Here is a 19,981-nt window from a genome sequence, read left to right as displayed (position 1 = left end):
GAATACATGTGATTGTTTCTGGCCTAAAAAAGTGAGACATGATGTGTGCCATTTCCAAGCTACAGTGGTTGTAAGCAGGTATGCATCTTCCCTCTACCTCCCTGCTGTGACCACCAGGAGAACTTAAGTTCCATGAGGCGCAGCTACAAGGCGAGGAAGGGCTGTCTTGCCCTTGTCTGACTTTGAGTGTAAAATATGTATCAGTATAAGGCATGGAGAATTTAGAGCATATCTGAAATTGCAATACAATAGGGACCAACATATATCTCCTCAAAATTCTTTTGAATTAAATAACTCCAGTTGTATTGACTGCTTAGCTCTGACCTTTCTTTCACCTTTATGTCCTTGACAGACTACCTTTAAGGAATGGGAGATAACCAAGCATGGGTTACAGAATTCATCTTGGTGGTGTTCCAGCTCAGTGCAGAGATGGAAGTTCCTCTTCTGGATCTTCTCCCTCTTTTATGTCTTCAGTCTGCTGGGGAATGGCATGATCTTTGGACTCCTCTGTCTAGATTCTAGACTGCACACCCCTATGTACTTTTTTCCTTTCACACCTGTCCATCATTGACATGTCCTATGCTTCCAACAATGTCCCCCAAGATGCTCACAAACTTAGTGAATCAGAAGAGAACCATACCTTTTGTTCCATGCATAATACATTTTTGTATTTAGCTTTTGCTCACAAAGAGTGCCTGATCTTGGTGGTGATGTCCTATGATAGGTTTGTAGAGATCTGCCACCCACTCTAGCACACTGTCATCGTAAGCTGGAGAGTGTGCACAGTCTTGGTCATTGCTTCCTGGACACGTGGATTTATTCTGTCTCTGATACATGCAATTCTCCTTTTAAGGCTGCCTTTCTGTGGACCTCGGAAGTAGACCACATCTTCTGTGAAATCCTGTCTGTTCTCAAACTGGCCTGTACTGATACCTGAATCAATGAAGCTATCATCTGCTGCCTGTATATTTATCTTAGTTGGGCCCCTTTGTTTGGGTGCTAGTCTCCTATACTAGCATCCTCTGGACCATCCTGAAAATCCATCAGGAGAAAGCTGAAGAAAAGCCTTCTCCACCTACTCTTCTCACCTCTGTGTGATTAGGCTTGTCACTGTGATGGTGGTTTATATGGTTCCAGACTCTAGTCAGAGAAAGGAACAGGAGAAAATGCTCTTCCTGTTTCATAGTCTCTTCAATCCAATGCTGAATCCCTTCATCTACAGCCTCAAGAATGTTCAGGTGAAGAATGCCTTGTATAGAGCATTGCAAATAGGGTCTATGTGGGGGAAGGATGGAACTTATAGCTAGGTCAAGTCTTTTCCCTTTGAGATGTTTGAGAATGACAAGGTTTTCCTTAAAGCTTCCACCTTTTTATTATCCAGAGCAGCAAAGTATTTTCAGGTAATAATATTTCACTTTGTCATGCCTTTTCAATCATTAAAAGAAAGCCTAGCAATATAAAAAACTTTTTAAAGATTTTATTTATTCATGAGAGACAGAGAGGCAGAGACACAAGCAGAGGGAGAAGCAGGCTCCATGCAGGGAGCCTCCATGTGGGACTCGATCCCAGGATGCTGGGATTATGCCCTGGGCCAAAGGCGGACACTCAACTGCTGAGCCACCCAGACATCCCCCTAGCAATATAAATTAATAAATATATAGCGGAATAGTGTAACATGCTAGACTTCACTTCTCAATGGATAAACTACATAAATAATCGTGTGGCGGGGGGGATGGTCCCTGGGTAGCTCAGTTGAATGTCCAAATCTTGATTTTGGCTCAAGTCATGATCTCGGGGTCATGGGATCAAGTTTTGAGCTCTATGCTCAGTGTGGAGTCTGCTGGAGATATTCCCTGTGCTCTGTGCTCAGCAGGGAGTTGGCTGGAAATATCCCCTTTCCCTCCCCCCATGCTCGCTCTCTCTCTCTCTCTCTCTAAAATAAATCTTTAAAAAGAATAATAATCATGCAGGGACTGTGACTTCCAGGTAATGTCATGCAAAGTGACAATACATCTAAGATTTATTTATTATTCCTAAATGAGTATCCTTTCTTATGAAATCAAATCATTAAGACCTCTTTTCTTCAATAACCTTTAACTATATTTTTAGTTAAAATTTTAAGTGCAGAAAAGATTTTATAGTTTTGCATTAAAAATAGTATATTGTCTTGTAAAAAGTAACTGGTATCAGACTTACTGTCCTGCTGTAAATGATATCAACAACCCATAGTAAGCAACATTTGACAGTCATTGAAACAATGAAGAAGATGCACATGAGGGAAGTACCACATTTACCCTTAGCTGCCCCAGGGAGGTGTTTCTCTGGTATTTGTGCAGGAATATGGAACCCAAGCAGGAATCAGAGAAAGTAGTGATCAGAGTTCAAGTCTGCTAGATGAGTTAGGAACTGGGGAGGTCAGTGTACCACAGGAGGAAGAGCAATAAAGAGAAAATCCTAGAAACATAAATGAAAGTGCCATTTGAGTTCTTAGTTTTCCTTAGTTATGTGAAAATGGATTAAGGAAATGGATTAAGAAAAGAGAACTCTAGTAGAAAAAAGCTGCGAGGAGACTGAATTTAGAGCAGAGAATTTGGAACTAACAAATGCAGGGGAAGATACTGGAGTTCAGAGCCAGCCAGAATGGGGAGATATACTGGGGGGTGGGGGGAGGACTTAGGAACTCAGCTGAGACTCCAGAAATCCCACATCTTGGGTGAATTGCCATATCCTAAAAGTATATGTTATATCCTAGCAGTAAAGAAGGAAAATGAAATACACTCACCGTCACACAGCTTGAAACCTAGGCTTAAGAGGAGTAAGAGATCTTCAAGTAATTTAACTGTGCTCCAGGAAAAAAAAACAAAAACAAAACTTTTGAGAGTTTCTTATAACTTATAATTTCAACATAAAATTTTTAAAATTCCTAAATGTAAATAAAAGGCACTGAAAAATTAATGAGATAAATCAGTTATTAGGAACAAAGTCACAGGTCATCCAGATAATTGGAATTGATAAGGACATTAAAATATCTCTAATCAATATAAAGAAAAAACTGAATGACAAAACAGAATACTTCAACAGAAAATAAGAATGTTAAAAACATTCATAATCTTCTCCAAAAACAAAACAAAAAACCCCTTACATATATAACTCATTAGATATATTTGACAGAAGATGGGATACAACTGAACCCGGGATTGGTTAACTCAAATACAGTTCACTATATGTTACCAAACTAAAGCAGAGGGAGAAAAAAGAACGGAAAGAATGTGAGAGCAAAGTAGAGTTGTGGTAGATACTCCAAAAGTCCAATAAACTTTAATTTCCTAGTTCTTGAAGAAAAGAGAAAAAAATGGAATGGATGGATTATTTTGAAGAAATAATGACAAGAACTCAAAAAGTCTGATAAGCAATACCAATATACAGATTGAAGAAGCTCAAAAGAACTCAAGCAGGATAAATATAAGAAAACTTCACTGAAAATATGGTCAATGATATGATACATTGTATGGTGACAGATGGTGGCTACACTTGTGGTGAACACAGCATAATGTATAGAGAAGCCAAATCATTATGTTGTATACCTGAAACTAACATTGTATGTCAATTACACTCAAATTAAGAAAAGATAAATTTCAACCAAAAAAAAAAAAAAAAAAAGAAAAATCAAAACCTCGTTGGAAATGTACTGAAAATGAAAAATAAAAAATTAACCTTACAAATGATCAGGGGAAAAATGCATTACTTTCAAAGGAACAGTAAGATTTTAGCTGATTTCTTCCAAACATCATGGAAGCCAAAACACACTGGAACACTATATTAGTGAAATTAAAAACTATCAGCATAGATTTCAATACACAACAAAGCTGTTCCTTTAAAAGTGTTATCACTCAATAGAAATTAAGAAAGGATATTGGGAATATCAGGAAGAAAAATAACAATAAACAGAACTAGGAGTAAATTCCATGGGCTTTTCTTATCCTCATAAGTTTCCTAAATTATGTTTGATGGCTTAAGCAAAATTATAGCATTATTTGGTGCTATTCTAAACTTTAGAGAAAATATTGAAGACTGTTAGACTATATATAAATTGGAGAGAGTAAAGACATAAAGGAGATAAAGTTTCAATACTGTACTCAAACTGGTAAAAAAAAAAATGGCATCAACTGGAATGTGATGATGTATGATACCTAGAGCAACCATTAAGCTATTAAAAAAAAAAAACAATACAAAGGAATGCACAAAAGCCCTATTGGTAAATCAAAATGAATCTTAAAAAAAAAAAAAAAGTCAAGTAACCCAAAGAAGTCAAAAATATTTATAAAGAAAGAGTTGAAACAGAAAATAAAAAAAAATTAAAAAAAAAAAATAGAGGCACCTGGATGGCTCAGTCAGTTAAGTGTTGCCTTCTACTAAAGTCCTGATCCCAGGGTCCTGGGATTGAGTCCATTATCGGGCTCCCTGCTCAGCAGGGAGTCTGCTTCTCTCTCTACCCCTTCCCTAGTTCATGCTCTCTCCTCTCTTGCTCACTCTCAAAATCTTAAAAAAAAAAAAAAAAATTAAAAATATCAGACTTTTATTGTACCAATAATTAGATTAAATATGTGCATATTATAATAAACATGCATTAGAAAAGAGGAAAAGTCTCAAAACTACAATGATATATCACCTCACACCTGTCAAAATGGCTAAAATCAAAAATAAGAATCAAGTGTTGGCAAGGATGGGGGAAAAGAAAACCTTCATGCACTATTAGTGGGAATGCAAATTGGTGTAGCCACTGTGGAAAACAGTATGGAGCTTCCTCAAAAAATTAAAAACAGAACTACCCTACAATCTAGAAGTCACATTACTGGGAATATACTCAAAAAATACAAAAAAAAAAAAAAGCTAATTCAAAGGTATACATTTGTGCCTTTATTTATTGTAGCATTATTTATAATAGCCAAACTATGGAAGCAGCCCAAATGTCCATTGATAGATGAGTGGATAAAGATGTTTTTTGTGTGTATATATATATGTATACATATATATACACACAATGGAATATTCACACACATATAGGTATACATACACACACACACACACAATGGAATATTCAACCATAAAAATGAAACTTTGCCAGTTGCAATTACATGGATGGAGCTAGAGAGTATAAAATCTGAGAGACAGATACCATATGATTTCACTCCTATGTGGAATTTAAGAAACAAATGAGCAAAGAGAGAGACAAACCAAGAAACAGAATTCTTACCTATAGAGAACAAACTCATGGTTCTCAGAGAGGAGGTGAGTGAGGTATGGGTGATGGTGATTAAGGAGCGCACTGGTGATGAGCACTGGGTAATGTATGGAATTGCTGAATCATTATATTGTACACTTGAAGGTAATACAATACTGTATGTTAACTATATTGGAATTAAAATATATAAATGAATAAATACCTAAATATGTAAATACATAAGTATATAAATGAGAGTCTCAGATGAATAATAGATATCCCTACCTCAAGATCCTAGAAAAAGAAAGGCAAAATAAATTTAAAGGAGGGGAGGAGAGGGAAGGGAATTAATATAAGAACAGAAAACTCTGAAATTTAAAATGGAAAATCAAGATAAACACTAGAGTTGTTTTTTTAAAGATCAATAAAATTTAGAAACCCCCAAGAGTACTTGTAAAGACACGACTTAAAAATATAAGAATGAAAGGGGGGATATCACTGCAGACATCAAAGGATGGTAAAGGAAATTACAAGTAACTCAGATTAAATGAACCACTTCTCAAAAATCACAAACTACCACAACTCACTTAATATGAAGAATTCATTCACATGATCCTGTAACTACTAAGGAAATTTAATTCATTGTTTTAAAACTACCAAAACATAAATCTCAGGAAAATGACTTAAACACACACACAGCCTGTACACAAAGAAGATTTTTTAGTAATAGCTCAAAACAGAAACAATCCAGATGGCACTAGCAGGTAAATGGTTATACAGTGGCACATCCACACCATAAAGTACTTCTCAGCAATAAAAGGAGCTACTATTGATAGATGCAACAACCTGTGTGAATCTCCGGAGTTAAAAAAAAAAAAAAATCACATAAGATTATATACCATATGGGCATGGCTAGAAAAAGGCAACATGGGAGATTCTTGTAGTGATGAAAATGTTACCCACCTGGACTGTACCAGTGTCCATACACTGTGAGTTTTGAAAGATGCTAGCAAAGGGGGAAACCGTAAAGAGTACACAGTATTATAATAATATAATAACCCTTGTATTATTTCTTAACATCTGTATCTGAACCTACGATTATATCAAAATAAAAGTTCAACTAAAAATGGAAAATTTTAAACCCTAAAAACATAATTATTACACAAATTTACAAGAAAATTTAAGGAAAGTATCAAAATAACTTTGGACAGAACAAAATTGGAAGCTACACTTTGGATTACAGGGCTTAATATATACTGTTGTGTTAACTATTAGTTTAAGGATAATCAATAGAAAACAGAATACAATAATAGATACATATGTATTTCATCAATATTTTTGACAAAATTACCAATGTAGTTTGAAGTCATCTTTGCAGTTGGACATCTTTACAAAAACAAAAAACAAAAAACTAAAAACCTTCACTCCTATTTCATACCATCCACGAAGATAATTTGAGTGCACCTTAGATCTAAACATGAAAGCAAATGATTACTCTTCTAGGAGAAAAATTAGAGTATGATCTTTTGGTAGGTTGTTTTCTAAAGCAGGAAGCTAAGAGCACTAATCATAAAAAGAAATGAAGCTGGATGCCATTAAACTAATAATTTGTTTATCAAAAGACTCCGTAGGGAAGCGTAGAGGTAAACCACAATCTGGGTGAAAATAGCTTTCTTACACCTATTTAACAAAGCACTTAGATCCAGACTCTGTAAAGAATGTCTACAAATTCAATGACCGGGAAAAACTCCATTGAAAACTGGGCAAAAGATTTGAACAGGTACTCCATACAAAGGTTATTCAAAAGATCGATAAACATATGTATTCAGTACAATTAATCATCAATAAACACAAATATCACAATAGCTAATATTATAAAATTAATACCAAGTGGTGGAAAACTAAAATTATAAAACCATACTGAAAAACTGTTTGGCAATATCTACTAAAATTAAACATGTGCCTGTCCTAGGATTTGTCCAATTCTATCCTTGGTATACCCACTGAAAACACATATGAGAGCTGCCTGGGTGACTCAGTCCATTAAGTATTTGCCTTCGGCTCAGGTCATGATCCCAGGGTAGTGGGTTCAAGCCCTAGATTGGGCTCCCTGCTCAGCAAGGAGTCTGCTGCTCCCTCTCCTTCTGCCTTCAACCCCCGCCCCAGCTCACACTCTCCCTTTCTCTGTCTCTCTCAGATAAAATATTTAAAAAAGAATATTCATAGAATGTTCTAGTTTCAATAGACGAAAACTAGAAATAACCCAAATTTCCATAACAGAATAGTGAACTATACTGAATATTATGCAGCATAAAAAAATGATACAACAGCATAGATAAATCTCAAAGACATTATATTGGGTTGAAGAAGCCAGACATAAATTACACAGTATGCGTGTATGTTTTTATTTATATGAGCCTCAAAAAAGAAGCAAAGCTAATCTTTGTTGTAACAGAAGTCAGAATTCCTTCCTCAGAGTGAGGAAGTGATTTTGGGCGCTGGTGGTGTGGTGAGGGGAAAAGAAAGGGAATTTTCTCTTGTGTTGAGGATGTTCTATACCTTGATCTGGATGGGGCTTACCCAGGTGTGTTAATATATACAAACCATTGGATCTATACACTTTGTAGCTCTTTATAACACTTGGGCCATTTCATCAGCAGACCACATGGATTTGAAGGGGTCTTTGGTGAATCGTAGCACACGCAACAGGGACTCTGTGTCAGGGTCTTTCCCTCTATTCCAGAAGATACTACACATTTCAAAACACAACTCTTCATGTACTATTGAGCCTTAGCAGTGACTACTCGTAGAGTGTCAAGTAACTGTAAGTGCAGGGTTGCCTATGTTGAGCTGAGATGTTATACGACACACCGAATCATAACAGTGAGTGACCACAGCAGCCATGCCTCACACCAAGATGCAGTGTAACTCAGGACGAGCAAGCACAGAAGACAAAAGTAAGCAGAATGGCCCAGATCCTCACATCCTGGTATCAACTCTATCCCAGCTATCATGGTTCTTCCCTCTCTGCTGTGTATCTGCCACGCAGGTGGTCATTGATAAGGGTAAGTCTCTCATTGCCTGGAGGTGGCAATTCACCTTGCCATTTACACTGTGGAGACAGAAATTGCCTGAAGTGAGAATTTGCACCGACTCCTGAAAATTAGCAAATAGTTTGACTTGTTGGTCACAGATCTGGAAGGAACACGGTTGAAATATTGTGAGAATCTGTATATCCCACGTTAATGCCAGACAAGCAAGTGAGTCTGTATACCATAAATGCAGAATGGCTTGGAGTGTTGGACCTCAAAGGCAAGGCCAAGTGGGATGCCCAGAATGAGCTGAAAGGAACTTCCAAGGAAGATGCCGTGAAAAAGTACATCTATGAAGAAGATGATCTAAAGAAAAAAATACAAGGGACTGGATTTGGCCACTAGACACACATGTCCTCTAAATTGGTAGAATGTCTTGCTTTTCTAACACTGGATGAAGCCAAATGATGAAAATAACTGGTTAACCCAGTTCCTCAAGACTGTCTAGGATATAATTCTAACAGATTACGGCCTGAAACAGCTTCTGACTAGCTTTATCTGTAGATAAATTAAAAGTACATTTGCAACTTTATTTGATGATGGCTTTTTTTTTTTAATCAGGTACAAGATGATTCAGTTGGAATGTCAGCCTTTGTTCTTGGCCACCCCAGAACAAAGGGATAAGCACCCAAATGCAGTAGCCATAGCAACAGAGATGGGGGCTTTGCATGAATCTAACAGCATAGGCTGCCCCTCACCAAGATTGCTCTCTACTCCACTGCTCTGCTCAGCTGAATATATGTTCTGTCCGCAGCAGAGACCCATGCTGGGCTCTCAATATAGTCCCTTCTTCTTAAGGAGACCAGTAAATCAGTCATTGGCTTTCCAATTCCCTCTACCTCATGTGGAACCATGATTCATCATGATTATGGATAAAATGCATTACAACGGCTAATTTCTCTTTCTTGTCTGCAGTACCTTGGTCAGTACCCCGATGGGAGGGCTTTGGAATATCTGATTTCTTTCTTTTTTTTTTTTAAGATTTTATTTATTTATTCATGAGAGACACACACACAGAGAGAGAGAGAGAGGCAGAGACACAGGCAGAGGGAGAAACAGGCTCCATGCAGGGAGCCTGATGTGGGACTCGATCCCAGGTCTCCAGGATCAGGCCTTGGGCTGAAGGCAGCACTAAACCGCTGAGCCACCTGGGCTGCCCGGAATATCTGATTTCTGATACGCTTTCCAACACAACATCATCTTAGTCCATTAGACCCTCTTCACAGCTAAGGAGGTAAAAATGGGCAAATGACCAAGGGATCGTTCCTCCCAGCTTATATTGTGTTACTCAGAAATTATAGACATGATAGAAATTGTGACCTGACACACAGCAAGTACACTGGATTGTTGATAGCATCCTGCAGAATATGCTGTGATAGTATATGCCTACTCTCTTAGGTAGATTAAATATATTTCACCTCATCCATATGGGTTGAGAGGATGGGAGTTGGCCGTCTGCTTTCCAGTGTTAGAAAAGCAAGACATTCTACCAATTTAGAGGACATGTGTGCCTAGTGGCTAATCCAGTTCCTTGTATTTTTTCTTTAGATCATCTTCTTCATAGATGTGCTTTTTCACTGGCATCTTCCTTGGAAGTTCCTTTCAGCTCATTCTGGGCATCCCACTTGGCCTTGCCTTTGAGGTCCAACACTCCAAGCCATTCTACATTTATGGTATATAGACTCCTGCTTGTCCCCATGAGGACAGGATCAGAATTATCAAAAAGGGAAATTTTCAAAAGTAAACTTGGTCAGCCCTTCTGCCTAGCTGTTCTTCCAGCCGGGTCGATAAACACCAGGGCATGTCCAATGTGAATTCCCAGCACAGATGCCCACACATCTGTAGATCTATGCTCAAGGATGTAGGATCTGAGTCACTATCTAAAATGATATAATGATTAAGATCTTTGAATTTAAGTTCATTTTCCAAACACCTTCAGGATGGTTGGAAAACTAGACAACACTAAAAGAAAAGGGTGTAGGAATTAATGTCAAGGTTTGTTCTTCTATTTCACTGTCAAAAAATAACCACGCATGGATCTTTGAATCTCCCAAGTGCCTCCTGAATGTTTAGGATCTGGAACAACATAATTCGTGAAACTGTAACAAATCCTGGTATTTTGGGAGCTATAATATTCACATGGTGACAGAGAATGAATGAATTTATATGTGTGTATTATTTCAATCAGGAAGGGACTGCTTGTTTTTGACTTCTAAAGATCTCGCTCTCTCTCTAGCCTCCTAAAAGACACAAATAGGAACTACCAGTCCTCTCACCTCTCAGGAGAATAACAGTGCTGGGGTTCTTCATGACTCTGTAGGGAGCATGCTGATACAAGGGAGACCTACTGTCTCGTCCCCTATACACAGCTCTCCTGGCAATTGGGAAGGTATTTTGTGGAGATGATAAATTAATAAAGACTTCTCTTAAAGGCAACTTGAGGAGCAAAGATCCTTCCTTGGCAGTTCTCAGACGAGCAACAAGGCTTCTAGCACCATCAGTAAATTCATCCACGCTAGATATGTTTGCCTTTTCTGCGTGAAGATTTATTGGGGTCTTTATACAACAATCATCTCTAGACACACAGGTTTCCTATTTGCTTTTGTGAGTCCTGGTCAAATATATTTTGACATCATGTTTGTTTCCTGTTAGGTTTTACAATTTAATATTATATAAGGTACATTGTTATTAATACATAAAGTTTATTCATTGATAGGTTAATAGAATACTCTGAGTAAAATGTTATTAACCTATCAATATATTAATACAACCAATGTATTAATGGCTATTTTTGACTGGTAGCTATTTTTAAGGTAAAGAGCTAAGTATGTGCAGGGGACTCTCTGGTAAATACTTAATATTAAACAGTAAAACATCACTCCTTTATTAAAAAACTAGATTCAAAGTGTCATTCATAGAGGGAAGTCAAATATATAAATAAATACGTAAGGAAGACTCTCCAGAGTTATTGAATAAGTGTACAAATGCTTATCTATTTATTACGTGCAATAGTATGAGGACAGAGTGCCAGCAATGACTATGAGCTTGGAGTTCCTATCATGATAGTTCCCCGCACCCCCCCCGCCCCGCAGAGCAGTGGTAGGTATATTATAGGAAATCAGCAAATATTCTAAATTATTTTTAACATCCTGTGCATGACACTTATTATTGGAGTGGTAATAAGAGGGTTTTAGTGCAAATGGGATCATTTTTAAGCAGGCTTATTATTTTGTAGCCATTTAAATTAAGGATTTATTGCTCATCCTTGCTGTCTCCAAGATGATCTTACATGAAGGATGGGAATAAATTTTAAGTGAAAAGGGCAATATCATGGTTGTACTTACATTTTAATTGTGGAATCATAAAGTAAGAAAGATGATTTAGTTCAATCTCAAGGATTTCAGAGACTCCTTCTGCATTATCCTTCACGGTAGCTACTGTCACCTGCAGAGGTGGGTATTTCTGGAGTATTTATCAATATTGAGTCAAAATAAAAGTTACTGATTCTGGGGGTTTTTTTTGTTTAAATAAATGATAGTATAAATCTATTCAGTCGTTCATGTAAATGCTCATCTAAATATTGTGGAAACCTAATAAGGTGATATTTTAGGCTAAAGATAAGTCTTTATACTTGATCAAGAGGCGATTTCATGAGATATTAGTTGTGGAGGTGACAGTACATGCAAGATTGGAAACTGTGTTTAAACAAGCAGATGAGAGGTTAATGGCTAATGGTGAATATGGTCAATGGTATATCTAACCTTAGCATATTCTATCGTTAATGATTCCTTCCAACTCAAGATTACACTTGTTGTATTTTAAGGACTTGGGCACTTGGGTGTATCAGTTAGGAGTCATTATATTTGAAAAAAAAAAACAATAATTCTGACTAATATAAGCAAAGAAAGGCAGAATTTATTTGAAGAACATAGAGTAGCTCACTGAATGAAACAAAAGCCATGTATTTGATTAACATGTGACAAAATTTTAACTTTGAACATTTAGCCTCTGCCAAAAACATTAACAACAACAAAGGAAATATGTATGTGTGTATATCTATTTTTAAATTTACTTCAGGGCTATTGAAGTCTTTATACATTCATTAAAATACACAAAAATTTAGTGAAAGTATTTCTGAAAACTGTCCTATAAAAAGGTTTCAAATAAGTTAACATGAATTTATTTTTAAAGATTTTTTAAAAATCACAAACATTAACTCAGTTTATTCTGTCCTAGGAAAATGGGAGACAATATGACATATATCACAGAGTTCACCCTACTGGGATTTCCTCTTGGCCCAAGGATTCAGATGGTTCTCTTTGGGCTCTTCACCCTGTTCTATGCCTTCACCCTGCTGGGGAATGGGCTCATCCTGGGGCTCATCTCACTGGACCCCAGACTGCACACCCCCATGTACTTCTTCCTCTCCCACCTGGCCATCGTCGACATAGCCTATGCCTGCAACACGGTGCCCCAGATGCTGGTGAACCTCCTGAGGCCAGACAAGCCCATCTCCTTTGCTGGCTGCCTGACGCAGACCTTTCTCTTTCTGACCTTTGCTGTCACAGAATGTCTTCTCCTGGTGGTGATGTCCTATGACCGGTATGTGGCCATTTGCCACCCCCTCCGCTATTCTGTGATCATGAGCTGGAGAGTCTGCATCACCCTGGTGCTGACTTCTTGGACCATTGGAGTCCTTCTGTCTTTGGTTCATCTCATGTTACTTCTCCCCTTACCCTTCTGTAGATTCCAGAAAATCAATCACTTTTTCTGTGAAATCATGGCTGTTCTCAAACTTGTCTGTGCAGATACCCACATCAATGAGATTATGGTATTGGCTGGAGCAATTTCTGTGCTAGTGGGACCCTTCTCCTCAATTGTAATCTCCTATATGTGCATTTTCTGTGCCATCCTTAGAATCCAGTCTGGAGAAGGTCAAAGAAAAGCCTTCTCCACCTGCTCATCTCATCTCTGTGTGGTTGGACTCTTTTACGGCACAGCCATCATAATGTATGTTGGGCCCAGATATGGGAACCCCAAGGAGCAGAAGAAATACCTGCTCCTGTTTCACAGCCTTTTCAACCCCATGCTCAACCCCCTTATCTATAGTCTTAGGAACTTAGAAGTGAAAAATGCCTTGAAGAGAGTGCTGGGAATACAGAGAGCTTTATGAAAAGATTTATGGCATCAGGATTGATAGTGACCTAGGAAGATATTATCTCAAGAGGTTCCAACCCCAACTTAGCATGAGAATTATCTGAGCCAACATAAAAATAAGATGAAAACAGAGATGGAGGCAAACCATAAGAGACTCTTAACACTAGGAGACAAACAGATGGTTGCTGGAGGGGAGGTGGGGGATGGTGAACTGGGTGATGGGCAGTAAGGAGGGCAATTGATGTAATGAGCACTGGGTGTTATATGCAACTGATGAATCACTAAATTATACCCCTGAAACTAATAATATACTATATGTTAACTAAATTGAATTTAAATAAAAAAAAATTTTAGGGATCCCTGGGTGGCGCAGTGGTTTGGTGCCTGCCTTTGGCCCAGGGCGTGATCCTGGAGACCCGGGATCGAATCCCACGTCGGGCTCCCAGTGCATGGAGCCTGCTTCTCCCTCTGCCTGTGTCTCTGCCTCTCTCTCTGTGACTATCATAAATAAATAAAAATTAAAAAAAAATTTAAAAATAGAACCATCTTCTGCACCACCACTTAGACCACTAATTCAGTAGATGTGGAATGTATCCCAGAGATCTGTATCTTCAAATATTACCAATAGCAAATTGTGATGTAGCTGGTCCATGAACCATGATTTGGAAGCTGAAGATCTAGAACAATACCCTTTATAATGTCTTCATCAAGCAGTGGTCTAGCCTCATGCCTCTCAAAATGTTTTTCTCAAAACACTAGCTCCTCAAGAAGGCTTTAAAAATAAATTATATGGTCAAGTAAGTTTGAACATTATTGCATATTAGATGCCTTACTTTAGAGCTCACAATTCATATTAGCATAGTGAAAATTGTAAAAATATCTGTAGTAAAGATTTTTATTCCAATTTTTAACTAATGTTTTCCAAATTAATTTGATCACATGAGAATTCTTTCATAACACTATCAGTTTCTTGGAACAGGAAATCTTTATCTTGATGGACTCATTGTAAGTACTTCCTATAACACCTTCTAGAGCAAAATTATTAATTTTTTTTTCCTGCAAGGGGAGCCTCTAAAGAGGATGTAGGTCTAAATACATATCCTGATTCAGCCTGTGAGAATGTGTGCTCTCTTTGGGTAAAGAAAGTGAGGGTCACTGTCTCTCCAGGATCACATTATTTCCAGGTCATCTGGAGATAATGAATCCAACCCTCTGCTTCATCTTGGGTCAGCATTCCTAGATATATTTCATGGATGACTTTATTCAATTTCACAATCTTCTAAATCTGAGATTTTTAGAAAAGTATACATTTCCCTATTTACCCACTACACTCATTTTTTTTTTCTCTCCTTGGTTTTAAAGATAAAACCAAGTTTCTCACAGAAATCTGGGAGGCTTTGCAAAAGCCACCACCTACATAGTATATAAGCTTTAAAAAGATTTCTCCATTGTTGTGTTTAGAAAATAGAGGTATGGGAGAAGTTCTAGAAGAGAATGTTTACAGGGAAGGTACACAGTGAATGATGTATAAAAAAGAAATGAATAAAGGATAGAATGCCCAAGGGGCTGGTTGATCCTTTGAAGGTTAAAAAGGAAACAATAAAGAAAGTGCGTGATTTATCATATATTGGTTATTTCTAAAATGAGCAGATCCCAAATGATAGCTTCATACCCAAGAAGTTCCTGGTACTTTATATGGAATGCCATGTGCACTACTGTAATCTCAAAAAAGGGTTAGGTGAGTTTTTTGTGCAGTTGCAAAGTTGAAAGCAAAAAACTCAAAACACTCTACATTCTTTGGTGGCTAAATACACAGACGAAATTTTGATAATTTTATTAATTTTACAATGTATAATTTTTTAAAAGATTTTGTTAGGAGGGAGAGAAGAGCAGAAGGGAAGGGCAGAGAGAGAGAAAAGCAGGCTCCCCTCTGAGCAGGGAGCCTGACTTGGGTTTTGATCCCAGGACCCCAGGGATCATGACCTGAGCCAGAAGTAGATGCTTAACCAACTAAGCCATGCAGGTGCCCTCCATTGTACAATTTTATCACTCAGTTCTTTTTCTACTGCTAGAGGAAAATGACACTTTTTACAGGGCCTACAGTAAATTCATACCTTTTACAAATTGTAATTTTAAATTTTATTTGGGGTTATAGTTAAGGCTCAAGTACTTGAAAAGCCATTAAACTTGAAGATAAGGCTTTTAAGCAGTTATAGGAGCGTTTTGATTGTAAATACTGAAGTAAATTGAAGAAATAAGTTCTATCCAGGTTTAGTGGAGTTAAATACTCCTAAACAATTAGGACTATGGGGGATTAAGAGAAACTACTTAATTGCATCAAAGTATTTTTATGTTACTGAACAAATATTTCAATGAGGAGATCAATGTTCTTGTTTATGATGTTAATGTTTAGTCCTTAATAGATTTAGTCCTTAATAACCATACTAACTCCTCTTGGTTAACCATTTCTATGGCAATCCTGATGATCAGACTAGAGAGTCATAATTTTAGCATCAGTGTTTATCTTGTGTGGGGTTTCTTCATAGGGAGATTATGGGCACAAAGGAACACATGGACAATCCTCAGTGATTCAGTGGATTCCAGAAAAAGTCAAATCAACTTCTCTTGAAAAAAAACCTTAGGGGCTTAAGGCCTGGTCATCAGTTTGGTAGGTCCATAAACTAGTTTTCTATTAATTAACCTGGAATTGGTCAAAATGGTCGAAACTTAATAACCCTCACAAAACTCACAAGATAATAATGGTTAACCTAGATGACAATATCAACTTTTATAATGAAGGATTTTTTTCCCCCAGGGAAAGGAGTGCCTGTACTCATTATTCAAGATAGCCCAATTTTCTTTTCCAAACTCTGAAGAATGAATTTAAAAAAAAAGGCTCAAAGAAACTAGAATCAGAGCAAATGGAATTGAATAATATTGAAGGTATTTCTTCCAAACTGCAGAAAAATTTCCCCCAGTGGGTTACAATTCTTATAATGAACCTAGATGTCTACAACTGAAGTTTCTATACTTTGGATATAAATAATAAACATAATAAGGATAAACTCTAATAAATTCTCTTTATTTTCCCAGTTTTCAAGATTCAAATAAAACATTGATAATAACATTTGTTATTTTCCATCAATTATCTGTTATGATTTCCTGAAGATATGTTCATCCTTGACTCAGATACTTCATCAATGAAAAGCCAACATTTTGCAAACCAATTATTGAAGCAATTTATTTTGGGAAGTATTTAAATGATCAGTGTATTGATTTATATTCTACTTCCAAATGGATATTATGTACAAATTCTGGTGGATCTTGCTATAACCACAAGTTATAAATGCAGGCTGAAATCAGTGTTTATAGAAAATGCCCAATGCTGGCAGATAATATAAATATTTGAGAGTATATTTATTGCATTTAAGGGTTAACTATGTTATATGTTATTTTCCTTTCTAAACATTTATCTTTTATATATGTTTACGTTTTATTCTGAAATTTTTTTGAATTTTTTTTTTTTTTTAAGTAAGCTCTATATCCAACATTGGGCTTGAAATCATGACCCGAAATTAAAGCTCACATGCTCTATAGACTGAGCCAGCCAGGTCCCCCTACTCTGATCACTTTTAGAAGTTGTCCACAAGTTAAAGCAATGCTACCTAGATATGCAATGGAAAACATGAAATTTTGAGATGATGCATTTCCCAAAGTTAAGATTTGTCTGGTACCGAAAATATTTATATTTCATTTTCTTATTGTCTTCAGAGTTTCTACTTTTTATGACTGATGGTCATATATTGATAAACTAGAGAACTATATCTTATTGTTTTCAAGATTTCAGTTTGCTACTATTTCTTTTGTATTAAGTTCCTAAATTTCCACACTTTCTGCAAGTCACCTGAAAAACACACACATAAAAGGTCCCAATATTTATGGATTGCCTAGTGTGCACTGGGCTTTTCACACAAGATCAGGAGGCATTTTTGGTGTCTCTGAATGTGTGTTTCTTCTCATAGTGGGTATGTAGAGTAGGAGCACAGCTGGACACATTTTCCAAACTTGATAATTTTCCCCAAGTTTTCATTATAACCCATCAAGACAGGAATCACACTGTAATGAACTAGTTTGTAGTTTGTAATTATTTTGTAATCACATGATAAGAGATTTCCCAAATACCATTTTGGCCTCCTTACATCCAGTGTAAGAAAACAGTGGAATACAAATAAATATGACAACATTATAGGTAGGAAATGTTCTCCCAATCCCAGAAGAGGCAGGAAGCTTTGCAGGGAAGCTACCTTAGAGAGGGTTCTCTCCCCTCCCCTGAGGGATGGATGGGACCTAGAATCTCCTCACTTCAGAATAGTTAGAAAACTTGGAAGACTTCCAAGGTTGACCTACTTGGGTGGCTGGTGCCCTAGAAAACCCCTCCGCAGGCATGTTGTAATAAGCCCCACTGGGACACCTTGGCTCTCCTTGGACTCCCCATTCTGCTTCCTGCCTCCAGCTCCTTGCCTCCACACCTTGAGCTGTTGCTTGGCATCAGCTGATTTTCAGGGTCCTTTCTTCTCACCTCTGCTGCTACACAAGGGGCCCAGACTACAGTGGGGGAGAAGCTGAAGGACAGCGGGGAATGCCGGGAGCTTCTTCACCATGACACTGGTTCTGCTTCCTTAGAGGTTCCCCTGAAGTGTCTGCAGGTTTGGGAATTAGGGCAGTGCTGGGATTCATGAGATCCAAATCATGCTGAGTATTCAGGGACTGTAATGACTGATGTTATCTCAGAGGCGTGCTCTGGGGCTGGCTGTGTTTTCTCATCACGGGTCCTGCTTGGGGATGAGGGCAGAAAGAGAGAAGTGCTTTGTGTCTCCTTCCCAGCGGAGGTGGGTGTGCAGTGCATGTCACAGCCCACCTGTCCAGTGAGCCCTTGGGTGCTGCCAACTTGGCTGAGGCCATCAGAGGATAAAAGCTCTTTTCTGGGGATTTGGCCCCATTTTCCATCAGGCACAAAAGTGAGGGTTGTGCAGCTCCCACAGAAGCTCCCAGAGAGCAGGATCCTGCCCAACTTCCAGGTACTTTTCCCTTCTGAGGTCCCTAAGTCCAAATGTGGGAGCAAACCTGGTTACCTTATTTTACTTTATCGTTAATTCCTGTTAGGGGGTAGCATCTACCCTTTTGTGGACTATCACTGTGTCCGCTAATCTTTATTTAAGTGTTGGAAAGAGAAATGAATATTCTTTGTTAATGTTAAACATATATACTCACTATTCACGTTCTGTATGAATAGTTTCATTAGATATTGAATATCTAATGAAAATTATATATACATTTTATAGATAAATAATATAAAAGTGTTTAGGCTTTGGTCGATTTTTGTTTTTGTTTTTTTTTAATTTTTATTTATTTATGATAGTCACACACACAAAGAGAGAGAGAGAGAGAGAGGCAGAGACACAGGCAGAGGGAGAAGCAGGCTCCATGCACCGGGAGCCCGATGTGGGATTCGATCCTGGGTCTCCAAGATCACGCCCCGGGCCAAAGGCAGGTGCTAAACCACTGCGCCACCCAGGGATCCCCGATTTGTTTCATTGGTGGAGCAATTTCCATGTGATAGACAATTACCTGAAAAAGATGACACTAATGAAAAAAATAAGAAATTTCTGTGCCATGGATTTACATAGAACATAAGGAGGGGTTCCTGGGTGGCTCAGTCAGTTAAGTGCCTGACTCTTGATTTCAGCTCAGGTCCTGAGATTGAGCCCTATGTTGGGCTCTGAGGTAGGCATGGAGCAGGCTTAAGATTCAATCTCTCTCTTCCCCACTCATGCTTTCTTTTTCTTTCTCTATCTGTCCAAAATGGTTGGATGGATGGATAAATAGAATATATGGAATAATCCTCCTAGCCAAAGAAAATTACAGTAGGGTATATTACAAAATGATGTTAAATCAGGAAAATTAGCATGTTAGGTTATTATATAAATTATGCATTTACTTACTGTTAACATAGGAACAGTTCATACTAAGTCTATGAGATACTTGTAATGGAATAGGAAACCAAATCGATACTAGATCTATGTCATATGCTTATCTTCTATTAAGCTTAGCAATGAGGACAACTGGAATGTATTCAATTAATATGTGTGAATGTTAGATTTTTCATAGCTTGGAAGATTAGTTTTTGTAGTGGGCGTGGGAAAAGTATAGAAAGGGGATCAAGGTATTAGGTGCTGGTGTGTGAGGTAGGGGCAGGATGGCATACTCAAAAATACTTTAAATTTTCTTTTTTATAGGATTTTTATGCTTAATATGTGCTGTTTTATTTATCCCTGCTCTTTCTCCTGAAGCACATTTTTATAAGAAAATCTTCACAAAGCTCAGTACCATTGACCTGCTTCACTATGTGCTTCTACAGTGACCGGTACATAGGAAGCATCAATAGCATGATCAACTATTAACCTTTAAAAGATTCTCAAATAGGCTATAATTACATGGAACTGACACTCAG

At 37.6% G+C, this 19,981-nt stretch overlaps 2 protein-coding genes across 2 annotated transcripts; both read left to right on the top strand.

Annotated features, from left to right (window-relative positions):
* Window positions 1-1,166: 1,166 nt before the first annotated feature.
* LOC112650953 (acyl-CoA-binding protein-like) lies at window positions 1,167-8,658 on the top strand. Its single transcript, XM_035700212.1, has 2 exons — window positions 1,167-1,185; window positions 8,474-8,658. Exons 1-2 carry the CDS (start codon window positions 1,167-1,169, stop codon window positions 8,656-8,658), a joined length of 204 nt encoding a protein of 67 aa, XP_035556105.1.
* A 317-nt stretch (window positions 8,659-8,975) lies between these two features.
* LOC112650982 (olfactory receptor 13) lies at window positions 8,976-13,631 on the top strand. The gene is made up of 3 exons (XM_025433888.3): window positions 8,976-9,235; window positions 9,862-9,986; window positions 12,550-13,631. The coding sequence occupies exon 3, from the start codon at window positions 12,554-12,556 to the stop codon at window positions 13,484-13,486; it is 933 nt and encodes a 310-aa protein (XP_025289673.1). The 5' UTR covers window positions 8,976-9,235; window positions 9,862-9,986; window positions 12,550-12,553; the 3' UTR covers window positions 13,487-13,631.
* Window positions 13,632-19,981: the final 6,350 nt, after the last annotated feature.

This window comes from Canis lupus, chromosome 16 (assembly GCF_003254725.2).
Source record: "Canis lupus dingo isolate Sandy chromosome 16, ASM325472v2, whole genome shotgun sequence".
Lineage (NCBI taxonomy): Eukaryota > Metazoa > Chordata > Mammalia > Carnivora > Canidae > Canis > Canis lupus.
The sequence above is the reverse complement of the archived record's forward strand: the minus strand, read 5'-3'. Positions and strand labels throughout refer to the sequence as shown.

Coding starts and splice junctions, on each gene's coding strand:
- LOC112650982 (XM_025433888.3), top strand. CDS start 12,554: ATGGGAGACAATATGACATATATCACAGAGTTCACCCTACTGGGATTT.